We start from the raw sequence: 14,947 nt of genomic DNA on the forward strand, positions 1-14,947 counted from the left end.
GACACTGATTAGAAAAACTAACAAAAGCCACTTTAGCCTCTTGAACTTTGAGGACTATTACCTGCACACCAGCAGATTCGGTTTCTGATCAATTCAGGAAGCAGTCAATGACCTCTGAGAGTCCACGCCTCAAGTGCCTGCCCTCGACCTTATTCCCCATCCCACTTCCATCCGAATCTCATTTAAAACAATTTGGCCCAAATCCTTCCACCCTCACTTCCGGCGCTGAGGACAGTCTTTGAGATGAAGACTCTGTGTACAGCCACACTGTTAAATATTCACCATTTCTATCTCTATTTTCAAAATAAGAAGGGAATTAGAAAGACGTTAACATGCACAAATATGTGGTAACTCATGGATTATAGTACGAATACTAAATAGGAAATTAGGATAATGTAGAGGATAGGTCCCACAACAAAAATGAAATCCAGAGATGGGAACTGAAAAAGATCCCTCTTAAATTGAAGACACATGTCTGGATTTAAAATGTGGACAGTAGAGGTGGCGTCTCCTTGAATGTAGACATTTCCTTCTTAATTGTGCATTCTGAAGCTACAACCTCCCGCTCCCAGCTTGCCTTGAAATGTAAGCATTTTAAAAGTGTCTTATTATGTTCTAACGTCTTTTTTAATTTTTAATTTTATTTATTTCTTTATTTATGGCTGTGTTGGGTCTTCGTTTCTGTGCAAGGGCTTTCTCTAGTTGTGGCAAGTGGGGGCCACTCTTCATCGCGGTGCGCAGGCCTCTCACTATCGCGGCCTCTCTTGCGGAGCACAGGCTCCAGACGTGCAGGCTCAGTAATTGTGGTTCACGGGCCTAGTTGCTCCACAGCATGTGGGATCTTCCCAGACCAGGGCTCGAACCCGTGTTCCCTGCATTGGCAGGCAGATTCTCAACCACTGCGCCACCAGGGAAGCCCCTGTTCTAACGTCTTTAAAATAGGTTTTAAAGATTGAGCAGTTACATAATTGCCTTAATTAGATCAATTAGCAATTGATCTAATTACACAATTAGCGTAAATTGGAAATAATAGGATCAGAACATATAATTTCATAATTATGACACATGACAATAATACAGAAATTAAGTTGGCAAACGGTGCTAATGCAGGAGGGGTACATATAAATCTTAGATGTCTTTCATGAGCCCAAATATATCCCCCCTCCAACAGTTACGCCTCAAAAATACGGTTTAACTAAACAAGATTGATTTTGAGTTCCAGACACAGAAAACAACATCTGGAAAATTCTTAGCTCTTTTCCTTCCTTCTGGGTGACTACATTTCTTTTCTATCTCATTAAAAGGACAATCCCTCTCTTTCTGAGGCCTTAATAGATTATGCAAGGAAGAATTCATTCTGAAGGGTGAATTATGCTGAACAACCCACCAATGTGCATGCCTGCCCCTCTGCTAGGACAGCAGCTTCAGGGGCACTCCTGAGGATTTGTGCATGTATGGGATGGGTCGGGCTTCAGAAATACTGAGAGAGATGACAGAGGGATTAAATTGCCTGTCTCTCAAATCAGCCATCCAATTTTTAATATTGCATTCATTATACTTGGTTCAGGTGGCATAACGTTCCTGCTGCGTCTTTATCTTCCGATTTTAAAAGAGGAGAAAGATGACATTTGCCTAATGAGAAGTTCATGTTCTCAACTCCTGCAGCTATTTTGGTGTATCTTTCCGTAAATTATGTCCAACTAGCAGAGGGCTAAGAATAAACCGTTCATTTGTTAATTCACTCATTATTTTATTTACTCATTCAATAAAGGTTTTGAGCTTCCTGAGGGAAGAGATTACTTCTTATTTATCCTTACGTATCAAACCCACAGCACAGCTGCTAGCATATAAGAGGCACTCAGTGTCTATCGAATTGCTTTTAATATATATTATAGCTATCATCTGCCCTGGTCTTACACAGAACAAAAGCTACTCTATTCCTGGTTGTGGCCTTCAAGAAACTTACAATTATTTTTTGTGTCACGACAATTATTACGTTAACAAAAACATGAGTTAATTGGTACAACATTATGGAGAACAGTATGGAGGTTCCTTAAAAAACTAAAAAATAGAACTACCATATGATCTAGCAATCCCACTCCTGGGCATATATCCAGAGAAAACTATAATTTGAAAAGATACATGCACCCCCATGTTCATAGCAGCACTATTTACAATAGCCAGGACATGGAAGCAACCTAAATGACCACCGACAGATGAATGGATAAAGATGTGGTATATGTGTGTGTGTGTATGTACACACACACACACAATGGAATATTATTCAGTCATAAAAAGAATGAAATAATGCCATTTGCAGCAACATGGATGGACCTAGAGATTATCATACTAAGTGAAGTAAGTCAGACAAAGACAAATATCATATGATATCACTTATATGTGGAATCTAAAAAAATGATACAAATGAACTTACAAAACAGAAACAGACTCACAGACTTAGAAAACAAACTTATGCTTACCAGGGCGGAAGGGGAGGGGAGGGATAAATTGGGAGATTGGGATTGACACAAACACACTACTATATATAAAATAGATAACTAATAAGGACCTACTGTATAGCACAGGGAACTCTACTCAATACTCTATAATGGCCTATATGGGAAAAGAATCTAAAAAAGAGTGAATATATCTATATGTATAACTGATTCACTTTGCTGTACAGCAGAAACTTTGCTGTAAAGCAGAAACTAACACAACATTGTAAATCAACTATGCTCTAATAAAAATTTTAAAAACAAAAAAAACCCCCAAAAAACAAAAAACATGAGTTAAATTGTCCCAGCTGACATCACTATGATGTCCACAAAGAATTTTTAGTCAAGAGTCAAATAAGTAGAGAGCTTAAAAGTGCCATGTGCTAAAATGAGAAACTGGTCCCCACAAAGCCATGGTCATGGGGCATGGTCAACCAGGGTCTGGGTCGCAGCCCAGTACACCAGAACACGTGAGCAGTTCTCTGAACACGCATGGTACCTGTCCTTCCAGGTACCTCTGGTTTCGATCCCACTCTTTGTCAAATTAAGTACTAAATATTCCCAAAGGTCCTTAACATACGTCAGCAAACGAACAACTGAAAATGTCTCCAAAATGTTAGAGAAACCTCTAAAAGCCTTGGGCATTTTTTCTAATGATCTCTATTTTGTTTGTTCCTCTTCAATATCATCCTATGAGTAATGGGAGAGGCAAAAGGCTTAGTGATGCTCACAGGCCATTACTAGCACAGGCTGCAGGACTTATCCTCTTAGGCCCTTTCCTCCTAGTTTATTGGATTCTCTTTCATTACTTTTACTTTTCTGCATGATCCTTTCTTTTCTGTCTCTTACTTTCTGTCCCCAATAAACACTAGCTCAAAATATCAATTCTCTTATCAAAAATGAGAGTTTGTTTGCCAGAAGAAAATACATTCCCAAAATACCTTGATCTATTCACATCTCCCCTAACAATATCCCAGAAGAGGTTTTGTGTTAATTCAAAGACTCAGACAGTGGATAGTCCAACAGCTAGGTGTAGGGTTTGAAGGCAGGGGTGAGGAAGTTTTAAGCTTCTGTTAATATTTCAGAGTCTTGATCCTGTCACTAGAGGGATGTAGAGGCACAAATGTACTTCCTGAGATTCTAACCCCTAGAAGCAATATATTAATTTATTTATAATGTATGTTTTAATGCACATTAGTATAAATATTCCTTATGGGACCTGGTAGTAAAGAATAAAGTTGAAGTATTGGAGGCGAAAAAATATACAGAGGGAGAAACATCCACAAACTTGTTATATTCTTGTTTTTCTCATTTCACCAGAAGACAGGAAATATTTTCTAAGGGCCTCTAGGTACAAACCAGGCTTAAAGTGTGTAGAATTCAGATGAGTTGTTTTGTGAACAAATATGAGGACCTTCCTTATTTTATTTTGCATAAATCCTTGAGGGTAAAAGCTACATCAATTATGAAGAATTAAAAACTTCTTCTAAAGCTCTATTGATAAACAAGCACTTAAATCAACTTGGTAAATGCACCTATTTTTAAGGAGCAAAAATTAAAGTGGTAGGGAAATGGAAGTTTTCCTACCAAACTGTTAAGAGTAGTTACCTTTGACCTGGAGGGAGAGAAAATGTAGTCTCTGAATTGAGCTGCAGACATGCTTCAACTTGCCATGTGCTCTAAAATCTTCTCTCTCTAGGAGGATCAAGATTAGGAGGCCATAATCTCCAAGGAGCTTGGAGTAACAGATTTTCCAAATTGGGTTCATCAACTAGAGATTTTTAGAAGTTTTCCAAAAAGGCTATTTCAGTAAATGAACACTCTTACCGGCAAGTGACTTTTTGTTTCCATCCTTCCAAAGCTTAATATCCCTCCTCCTTCTCCTGCCCATTAAAATCCAGGACCAGTGCCTGTTCTCTTGGGTGTGCACTGCTTGGATGAGAATGAGACAGTTCATGTTGGAATAAGCTTGTGGGCTCTCCTCCCTCCTGTCCTGGTTCTGGAGAGAGTTCTGACAGGAGAGGATGGATAGACACACGGATCAGTATGTCTTAAAAATTCAAGCACAAGAGCCCGGCAAAATGCGGGTCTTAATGTGAAAGCTAAAGATGGGTCAACATTTTCGCAGCAGTCTTCTCTCACAGTGAAAGTCACCTGGTGATTTCCTTATCACAAAATCCAAAGGCTTGGGCCTGTCTCCTCTGTGCAGCAATTGATGCTGTGAACTCTGACACGGAAATTCTCATCTCTTGGCTTCTAACACGCTCCATTGCCTGGTTCTTCTTCTACACTTTTCAGTGTCTTCTTTTCTACTTATTTTACTTGTCTTTCTCTTTTTTCCTAAATGGGAGATTCACCCAGGTTCTGTCTCTGGCTTTTTCTTCTCCTCTCTCTGCATTTCTCCCTTCTCCCACCTCTTGCTAACCTGACAGCTTCAACTGTCATTCCATGTGGACGATCCCACTGAAAACTATCAATTACTGAGTATCTATCATGAGCTGGACATTTTTTTAAAAAAAATATTTATTTATTTTATTTTCTTTATTTTTTTGGCTGCGTCGGGTCTTAGTTGCAGCATACGGGATCTTAGCTGAGGCACACGGGATCTTTGTTGAGGCATGGAGGATCTTTCGTTGCGGCACGCAGGCTCTCTCGTTGAGGCGCACGAGCTCAGTAGTTGTGGTGCGCAGGCTTAGATGTCCCATGGCATGTGGGATCTTAGCTCCCCGACCAGGGATCGAACCCTGGTCCCCTGCATTGGAAGGTGGATTCTTTACCCCTGGACCACCAGGGAAGTCCCGAGCTGGACACTTTTTACATGTCATCTCACTGATCTCACACCAACTTTCTGCCTTTTAGGTGAGGATGCAGAATCTCAGGGAGGTTTGAAGACTCACCCAAGACATCAAGACCACACAGCAGATACGTGCTAGAGCCAGTGTTGGAGTTCAGATCTTTCTGGCTGTAAGGCCCATGCTGTTGTCACTACACCGGCCCTCCCATGATTCGGACTCTGGTCTCATTTCAAAATCCACAAGTCTTCTTCTCTGACTGGTTTCTTCTCCTAACAGAGACTTTCTGAAACCGTTCACCACCTTTCTCCCAATGACCCGGCTCACGGTGTCGGGAGCCTCTGTCTCATCTCGCAGTCCTTCCCTTCCCCTGCTCCTCCACACCCACCTCCTAACCTCACCAACTGCCAAGTACCACCTCTGACTTCATCTTTCCCTTCTCCAAACCAGCCGACACACCACTTCCTGAGCACTGTTCCCCAGGCCACATTCTTCCCTTAGGTACAATCTTCAGTGGCTTCCCACTGCTGAGAGAAAATAATGTCCAAATACCTACACTTCTTGCTCAAAAGTCCAATCTACTTTTTGGGTCATATCTCTCAGAACTTCCTGACAAGTAAACTGTGTACCAGTGAAACTGGGCAACTAACTATCCCCTGAGTGTCTGAATGTTCCATTTCTATGCTTTTGTTCAGGCTGCTCCTTCTTACAGGAACTCACTCTTAATCCAGCAGACACTCCCCATCTGCACAAACTCTACCCTGTCTCATGTAATGCACATGCAGACACACACACACACACACACACACACACACCCCAATTCCCTTCCACCACCTTCCAGTTGGATGTCACTTTACATCTTTAAGCCTTCCCAGACTTCCATCTGTTCCACTCCTGGGGAACTTAGCTTGTTCTACTTTGGGTTTATCGCCCCCCTCCTCTTCTTAGTAAGCTCTAAATCCCTTGGCACAGAAGGGACATTTCAGACTCTTCAGCGTATTCCCTGCAATCTTTTATTCCAAGGGACATAATGGATGCCTGCCAAATACATATTAATTCAATTTAGTCAAACTTTGGTAAAATCTAGCAGTGTGAGGTCACATTTTAAATGCAATGTTGTACATGATTCTCCCCTAGCAAGAAGAAACAAAATGTTTCACACAGTCTCTGAGCATCTTGAGATCAAGACTGTATAGATGATGACTGTGAGTGCATAGCCTCAAGATGATTACCTTTTTTCCTAATGTAGAAGGGAGAGAGGGCAGAAAAGGATTTGTGGAGAAAAAGAAATAATGTTAGGTTCTGCCCACTGTCATATGAAGAATGGAGAGAAAATAACTTACGGTAGAATGCATGTCAATAAGATAGGATGGAAAATGCTGAATTATAAAAATTCAATTTACATGTACCTCTCCTGTGACACATAAATATTGTCAGGTAAGGTAAACTACTGCAATATTAACCTGTACTTAGTGAGATGTTAGCCTCTGAAAATGTTCTTTGGTTTTTCCCTATATTGTAGTTTATGTCTTCCTAAGTGGGTGATAAGTTCGCAGAGGGGAAGACGTAAGACCCGCTGTTACCTGGCTCTTCTGACACTTTGGTGTCTACTAAATGTTATCCTTGGGACTGAGCATCAAAGAGGGTCACGACTCTTCTAAGGTCTCATTCTCAAATAGTTATTAACACAATTTTGGAGGATGATTTTTGAGAAAATATCCAATATATGGCTATGTTTATACACAAGAATTTATATCAGATTCAATGATACTCACTCCCTAATTGTGTATCATGGGTACAAGAAAGTTGTAACTTTGACTTCTCTTTCAGCCTGTTAGTTTTAATCTTCTATGAAGCAGAAGAAAGTTCAAATCATGGACAACCACGCCCTCTGTGCAATGCTACTGATCTTAAGGAGGAGTTACAAGCAACTGGAGCAGGATCAGTGCAAATCCATCACCAACACCAGTCAATCTATCCAAAATGTGTGCTGACAAAAAGCCAATGCTCTCCCATTGGGATTGAACATTATCCTCTCCCCAAACACAATTTAATTGCTTAAATCCTTAATTTCTGAAATTCAAGGAATTTCTTAAAGTATGAATCTCCTTTTGCCAATGGCAAAGTTCCAGGTTTGGGGAATTGAGACATTAGTGATGACAGGAGGCATGAGGTCAGAGGATGACAGACAGGACTGAATTCACTGCACAGAGAATTCTCCAGGAAATACCATCTGCACACCTGAGGCTTAGATTTGGTTTGTATAACCAAGAAGTCCGCTAGGAACCAATGATTTAGCCAGGATAGGGGTTCTTCAATGACTGCCAGTCCTATTGAAAAGTTAACAAAATGATTGCTAGAAACTTTACGTTCTGGGAGAAAGGTAGGGTAGGGAAGGTGAAAGCAGACAAAATGCAACATAGTCACAGATGCAAACCCTCTTCTCACTCACCACAATCATTTGAGCCACGTAACTTTCAGGTCCAGTGTATTCAGTTGGGTCTTTCACCTTCACCAGGACTAGGAAGTACAAATAATGCCACATGTTGTGTTCTGACTTGATGTGCTCCTCAAAAGAAACCGTTTTATTATCAAACTTGTCCCTCTCGAGTCCTGCAAATCACAGGAGACACAATGTGTGTAATTTAATCAGCACTCACTTCGTGGCATAAAAACAAAACATAATAATTATTGTGAAAAAATGCTTTCTGAAAGAGCATGACAATTTAAAATGTTATGATTAAAAACAACGTAGTATATAAGACCTCCAGAAAAAAAGTCAGTTTTTAATTTCTTTCCTGTGGATCCTTAGAAATGCACAGTCCTATTATAGATGTAAAATTTGCAGACAATTTTAAATATAGCTGTATCAAACTTGTCAAATTAAACTGGACCGCAAGTCTAAGAAAAAGAAGTCAAAATGATTGTGCAAGAAAAAGCACGCTTGCTAATCAGGGCAGAAAGAAAATGTCATTTTAACCAGAAACTTGGGTAAAAAGAGAAAAGGCAGCTAACAGTCATCTCTTCAAAACCACTTGTAATCAGTGAAGGGCAAACGAATGTCCACAGAGATCTGGGCTCCGAGAGCAATAAGGACTCACAGGCTCATTCCACCCCTTAGACTACTGTGTTCCAGGCATTTTGGGGAGGGGAAGGTCTGCTCAATTTCCAGGGCATATTTTTAGCCTCTGGAAGGACACTGAGGAGTAATCTTACTGGGTAGTAAGATTCTTTTCTCTCAAAGGTTGAAGGGTAGATGAAAGGAAATGAATGGAGATGAAGAAAAACATCTATGGAAAAATGAATTATACTGCCAAGTAAAATGGGATGTCGGGATTCAGTCTGGTTTTGCAGTTCAGATACTGGAGGAGAAATCTGGAAATTGAATTCCAAACCTGGCTACTCTTTTCCTAAACATATTTTTTTTTTAAAAAAAAAAAGGTTATTTGGCCATTTAGGCATGAAGAAGACCCTTTAAACAATAAGATGCAAAGTACAATAAGTAAAAAAACCTGTCCCCAATGAAGGCGTGGCCCTTTAAATTATATTATTGGATATTTTTTACGGGAAATACCATAAAATTTGGCTGGCTGATGGCTATGCCTCATCTTACTTGACCTATCAACAGCTCAGCATGCTTCAAATAAAATCCAATCCTCTCCCCCAAAGCTGCTCCACCCATGTTCTCTTTTCATTCCATGACAACTCCGTTCTTCCAGTTTTCAAGCCAAAAGTCTAGGAGTCACCCTCGAATCCTCTCTCTCTCTCTCACGCATGCCACATCCAATTCATGTTGAAATTCTTTTGGCTCTACCTTCAACATATACCCAGAATCTGATTGCTTCTCAGCACCTCCATGGTTACCACTCTGGTCTGAGCCATTATCATATCTCATCTGGATTACCCAAACAATCTCCAGACCCCTTGTTTCCACCTTTATTCTCTGTGGCCTATTCTCAACACAGCAGCCAGAGTGATCCTTTAAAAACCCGAGTAGGATGGTGTCCCTCCTCTGTGCCAAACCCTGCAGTGGCTCCTCACCTCCTCAGAATAAAGGTCAACGTTCTTACAATGCCCTACAAGTAGGGTTGCCGGGGAAAATACAGGATGCCCAGTTAAGTTCAAAGTTTGGAAAAACATCGAATAATTGTTGAGTTTAACTACATCCCATGCAATATCTTTTTGCTAAGCCCTAAGTGATGTGGCCCTCCAGCCTCTCTAACTTTGTCTCCCGCTCTCTTCTCCCTTGCTAACTCTCATCCAGCCACAATGGCTTCCCTGCTGTTCCTCGCACCCAGACCCCTGCCTCAGGGCCTTTGAACTGGCTGTTTCCTCTGCCCATAACCCTCTTCTCTCTGGTATCTCTTTGACTAACTCACTTACCTTCCAGTTTTTCTCAAATCTCACCTTCTCAATGTGGCTTAACTTGATCACTTTATTTAATCCTATAGCCTGTCTCTTCCTTTTTGCCGATACTTTTGATCACTCTTTCCTTATCCCCTTCCTTTTCCTAGAGTGCTTATCACCTCTTAACAGACTGAATATAGCCATATCAAAGGTGTTCTATTAAACTGGACCACAAGTCTCAATTACAGAGGTAAAAATGATTGTGCAAGAAAAATCCAGCCTGCTAATTGGCACAGAAAAACGGAATATCATTTTATCCAGGAACTTAGATATGAGCTTATTATGTTGATTATTTATTGCATGTCCATGGGCAGATATATGTGTCTCTTTTCTTCACCAATGGTCCCAGTAGCTTAGAATATTGCCTGCTACATAGTCTGCACTGAATAAAATATTAATTGAATGAATTAAGAATATGTCACTAAGAATATAACAGAATTGAAGAGGTGCAGAAAGAGTAGGATATAAGCAGAAAGCAATGAGGCAGTAGAAGCTGTGAACTGGCAGAAAGCAGGAGGTAGAGCAGCAAGTAGAGAGAGGCAATTAGAATAGGGAAGCCATTCTAGACAGAGAGAAAGGGGAAGCTGAGAAAAAAGTTGTTGGGTAATAGTGTATGGTGGGGCTGAGGGTCTTGCTTTAGTTTCATGAATAGCATCTGGCCCTCCATGATGGCTCTTTGCTTACTGCACCTCTTATCTTAAATTGCTCATGTATTGTTTCAATAAATTCTCATTGCTTTAAGAAAAAAAGGAATATGTCACTCATAAAATATTGTTCCACTAGGATGGCTATAATCAAAAACAGATAATAGCAATGTTGATGACGACATGGATAACTTGGAACCCTCCTACACTACTGATGGAAATGTAAGATAGCGCAACTTTACAAAATAGCTTGGCAGTTCCGCAAAAGGTTGAACATAGAGTTACCACGTGTACTAGCAATTCCACTGCTAGGTATATACACAAAAGAAAAACATATGTCCACACAAAAGCATGTACATGAATATCCAGCATTATTCATAATAGCCAAAAAGTAGAAACAACCCAAATGTTCATCAACTGATAAAAAGATAAACAAAATATGGTATATCCATACAGTGGATATTTTTCTGCAATAAAAAGAAAGGAAGTATTGATACATGCTATAACATGGAGCCTTGAAAACATACCAAGTGAAAGAAGCAAGTCACAGAAGACCACATATTATATGATTCCATTTATATGAAATGTCCAGGATAAGCAAATCTATAGCAACAGAAAGTAGATCAATGGTTGCCTAGGGCTGAGGAGGATGGAAGGTTTGGTGGGAAGGAAGGGAACAGTGATGGCTAAAGGGTATGAGGTTTCTTTTGAGGGCAATGAAAATGTTCTAAAATTGATTGTGATGATGGATGGACAACTCTGAATATACTAAACCCACTGAATTATACACTTTAAGTGGGTGAATCATACGGTAGGTGAATTGTACCTCAACAGAGTTATTACCAAAAAAAAGGAGAAAATTTTAAAGTAGCTTTCTCCTAGAATTCAATTCAAACAATTCCCTACCTGTTGCAAGGTACATAGGACTATAAAGATAATGTCTACCATCAATTAACCTATAATATGGGAGAGGAAACAGACAACTTGTTTTATATTCTGAAGTGATATAATCTGCCAAGGAAACATAAAGGAGGACAAAATGAGTTCTGACCAGGTACATTTTAAAAGGTTTCAAGGAGGCATAAAACTTTAAATGTCTGGCCTATGAAACATGATCATGGCAAGTGGAGAAGAGATGAACAGTAAGAAAAGGTACTTAATTTTTATTGAGCACCTATTTATGCTGACAACTATAAAGATGTCCAAATATGCTATAATAATTACAATAATCCGATCTGACCTTTTAGCATGTGAGGAAAGAGATTCAGAGGGATTCAATTAATTGCTCAAGTTAACACCTCTATTTAGCGGAAAAGTCAGCCAGTATTTAAATAAAAATATTCCTGACTCCAAAGCCATGTTCTTTTGCCTCTGGGCTGAGGAAATAGCACAGCAAAGCTAGAGATGAGAGCAAATGCCCTGTTTGGGGGACTGTCAATTCCTCTGGTGTGGCCAGGAGGGAACACTTGGAAATGAAGATGAAATGGTACATTTGGCACAAACCATGAAAAGTATTAAACACAAAGCTAAGGAGTCTGTGCTTGATGCTGAAGATTTTTGAGTGAGCCTAGCATACTGGGAGCTATGCTTTAAGTAACTCCCTGTGCCAGGATTTAGAGGAAGACTGTGGGAGAAGAGGCTAAGGGTAGGAGTCCGGGGGGCTAGGACAGGGGAGGAGGGATATAAGGGAGGGAAAATGGTTGTCTTTCATCTTCAGTGGGTCTTGCTCTCTAAGCTTGATCATCCATTCCCATGGTTTCAACCATCATCATGCTGATGAGTTCTCGATCTTTATCCCCAGTACTGACCCTTCTTCTCAACTTTAGATTCTATTTCCTGCTGCCTCCTGGATAACTTATGGGCACCTCAAACTCAACTCATCAAAGATTTGTTTCTTTAGCCCTTCTTCTTCCCCTCTGTTAATGAAGTCCCTGTCCACCAGTGAACTCGAAGTCGCCCTCAGACTCATGCACTGACTATCTACTCTGTGCACATGTCTTGTAGTTACTCTCACTTTCTCACCATTGTCCAAACACACCAACTCCTCTGAAAACTCTACGCCCCCATCTAGTCTCTTTCCCACTTTACAGGAATTTCTTCTCCAAGAGCCAACTCAACCACTGCCACAGCTCTGACTCCCTTGGTTGATCCTCTCTGTGTCTTTGCTATGAAAATTTGTCTGTTTCTATCTTAGGCTCTACTACTTTGTCTGATTTATTCTTGTTTTACTGGCACCTGGCATAGTAGCTGGAAAACAGTAGGCATTCAACTAAAGTTCACAGAATAATTGAATGTATGAATAATAAAGATTGAAGAGGACTCTGGAGTAGAAACTGAAGAGGGCTTGATGTCCGATTAGAGGTACCAATTTAGGAGGAATCAAGGACGACTCGATATTCTGAATTGAATGACCAAGTTTAAGGTAATATCACTAAATCAAGAGGAAAAAAAATAGAAGGAAGAGATTTTAAAGGGAGGATGTATTTGATTTTGAATGTGTTGAGTTTAAGATGCCTACAGAACAACCAATGTTGGGATGTTAGGTAGGAAGCTGGAAATTCCAAACAGAGGATTCAAGACATAACTCTACTAGTCCAAGGATAAATGACATAAAATGAACACTGAAAGCCAGAGCATCAGATGAGACAACCAAGGGAGAAAGAAAGGAAGGGTAAGAGGAGCTCTGTGTGCTCAACACAAACTTTTCAGGAAAAATGTTAAGACTACACTTACGTTGTGTTTCCCACCCAGTATGACTAAGGTAAGGGAACATACCCACCCACTAGCCAGGCATCCACATTCCTCTTCTCTGCTTTATGTTTCCCCATAGTCATCATTTGACATTCTATGTATACTGGAAAATAAATTCCATGATAGAAGTGTTTTTTGTCTGTTTTTGTTCACTGCAATACCCTACCACTTAGTAGATGCTCAGTAAGTAACAGTTGAACAAATAGGTGAGTGAATGACTTTCACACGTAAGTATAGACAATAAAGATAATAAAATAATGCACAAAGTATAGAGAAGGGACTAATTACCAAGAGAAGAACACAGATGCCCCACCTCACAATTTAGCCTTTATTTCCTATTAAATCATCTAGAAAGATCTTTAATTCTAGGAACCTGACCCTCCTATGATAGGAGTTCTGACCTATCATCAAATCCTTTCTCCATTTTGTTATTTTGTCACACCTGGTCTGTCGACATCTCCTTTTCACTGGATTTTTCACCTCTAGTAATTCAAAATTAATAGTTAATGTAGACAACAGAGTCCATTTGTTTCCATGCTTACTGCTTTAGCTCTGTCATGTGCTCATCATCACCTCATCATGACCGCCTTCTGGACCACTAGCAACTGTTTTCTGAATCCCAACTCTGAAACATCTGGTTCACTGTCTTCAAGGCTAGGAAAGTCCCATTTGCTCTCACTGCCTGTCACAGTACCCACCTCTTCTGTTGCTACTATGGGCATCCTCGGAATATTCCTGGGGCCAACTCCTACTGTGGAGAATCTCTCCTCTGTTATTTGATACTATATCCCCCTTTGGATCACAATTTAACACCGAACTCCTCCAAGAACCATTTCTAGATTAATCACAACTATTTGATAGCCTACTAATAGAACCCCCAAATATCCCAAATGTTTAAATTATTCTGTAATTAAGTTCTTCTAATATATATGGTATATATTAGATCTTATATGTGGTAAGTGATTCCAGGAATGAATGCATATCGAGATATACTTTATCACAACACTTCCCACATGCTTCTGCCCTTTGAGGGCAAAGAATAAAGAACCCTTAAGTTACTGAGGTCACAGGGATTAGCAGCTAAAAGAGCTTGGAAACACTTTTCAATATTTAAGTAAGTTTCTATTTTATTTTAAATGTTCACACTAAATTTGTTCTACTTTACAAAGTATTTGTTCTAATATAAAAATACTATTTGAATTTGCTCTCAGGTTAACTTACGTAAATGGTCTCTCAAACTTGTTAATAAATGTGAAGCTTCTGAAAAATAGGCCACGTTGATCTAATACCTTCTGATATATCACCCTATATCCCTGTGGACATGTGTATGCCACAGAAACAATACCATACATGTGACAAAACTTGGGATAACTTGGAATTAGTGCATCTAAGTTTTTTGTCTGCAGTATATAGCAATTTAGGACTTACTTGCTTTATCTTCTTTTTATAGGTTATAAGCCACATAAGTATAGAGACAATGTTAATTTGGAGGTGACTAATTGGATAGTCATTCATTAAGCAAATATTTATGAATGATCCCTAATATACACTATGGAAGCATAAAAATGGATAAGATGTAAATGTGGATCTCCTAAAGACAAGAAGGTATCATGTATTGAGAGCTTACTCTCAGTTAAGCATTGAGCTAAGAACTTTTATATACAGGATTTCATTTATACCCACCACAATCCCCAAACATGGCATTATATTCCTCACTTTCAAGGTGAAAGGAAACTTGACCAAGACCACATAGCCAGGATGTGGAACCAGTGTAGACCCATGTCTACTTGATGGTAAAGTTCATATACTTTCTATAATATGGTAAGGCATAGTATACAACAGAGGAGATGAGACAATG

General features: G+C 39.7%; 1 protein-coding gene across 3 annotated transcripts in view; it reads right to left on the minus strand.

Annotated features, from left to right (window-relative positions):
- ITPR2 (inositol 1,4,5-trisphosphate receptor type 2) overlaps positions 1-14,947 on the minus strand; it is a 524,960-nt gene that overhangs the window by 47,877 nt on the left and 462,136 nt on the right. The window contains exons 55-56 of one of the 3 annotated variants that reach the window (XM_036864825.1): positions 7,740-7,900; positions 3,721-4,506 (exon numbers count right to left, since the gene is read on the minus strand). In XM_036864825.1, coding sequence (XP_036720720.1) covers positions 4,297-4,506; positions 7,740-7,900 — 371 coding nt within the window. In that variant the 3' untranslated portion in view covers positions 3,721-4,296. Of the gene's footprint in view, positions 1-3,720; positions 4,507-5,728; positions 7,618-7,739; positions 7,901-14,947 lie in introns of those variants that run through there. The other 2 variants (XM_036864826.1, XM_036864824.1) reach the window with 2 other exon arrangements.

This window comes from Balaenoptera musculus, chromosome 10, assembly GCF_009873245.2.
Source record: "Balaenoptera musculus isolate JJ_BM4_2016_0621 chromosome 10, mBalMus1.pri.v3, whole genome shotgun sequence".
Taxonomy (NCBI): Eukaryota; Metazoa; Chordata; class Mammalia; order Artiodactyla; family Balaenopteridae; genus Balaenoptera; species Balaenoptera musculus.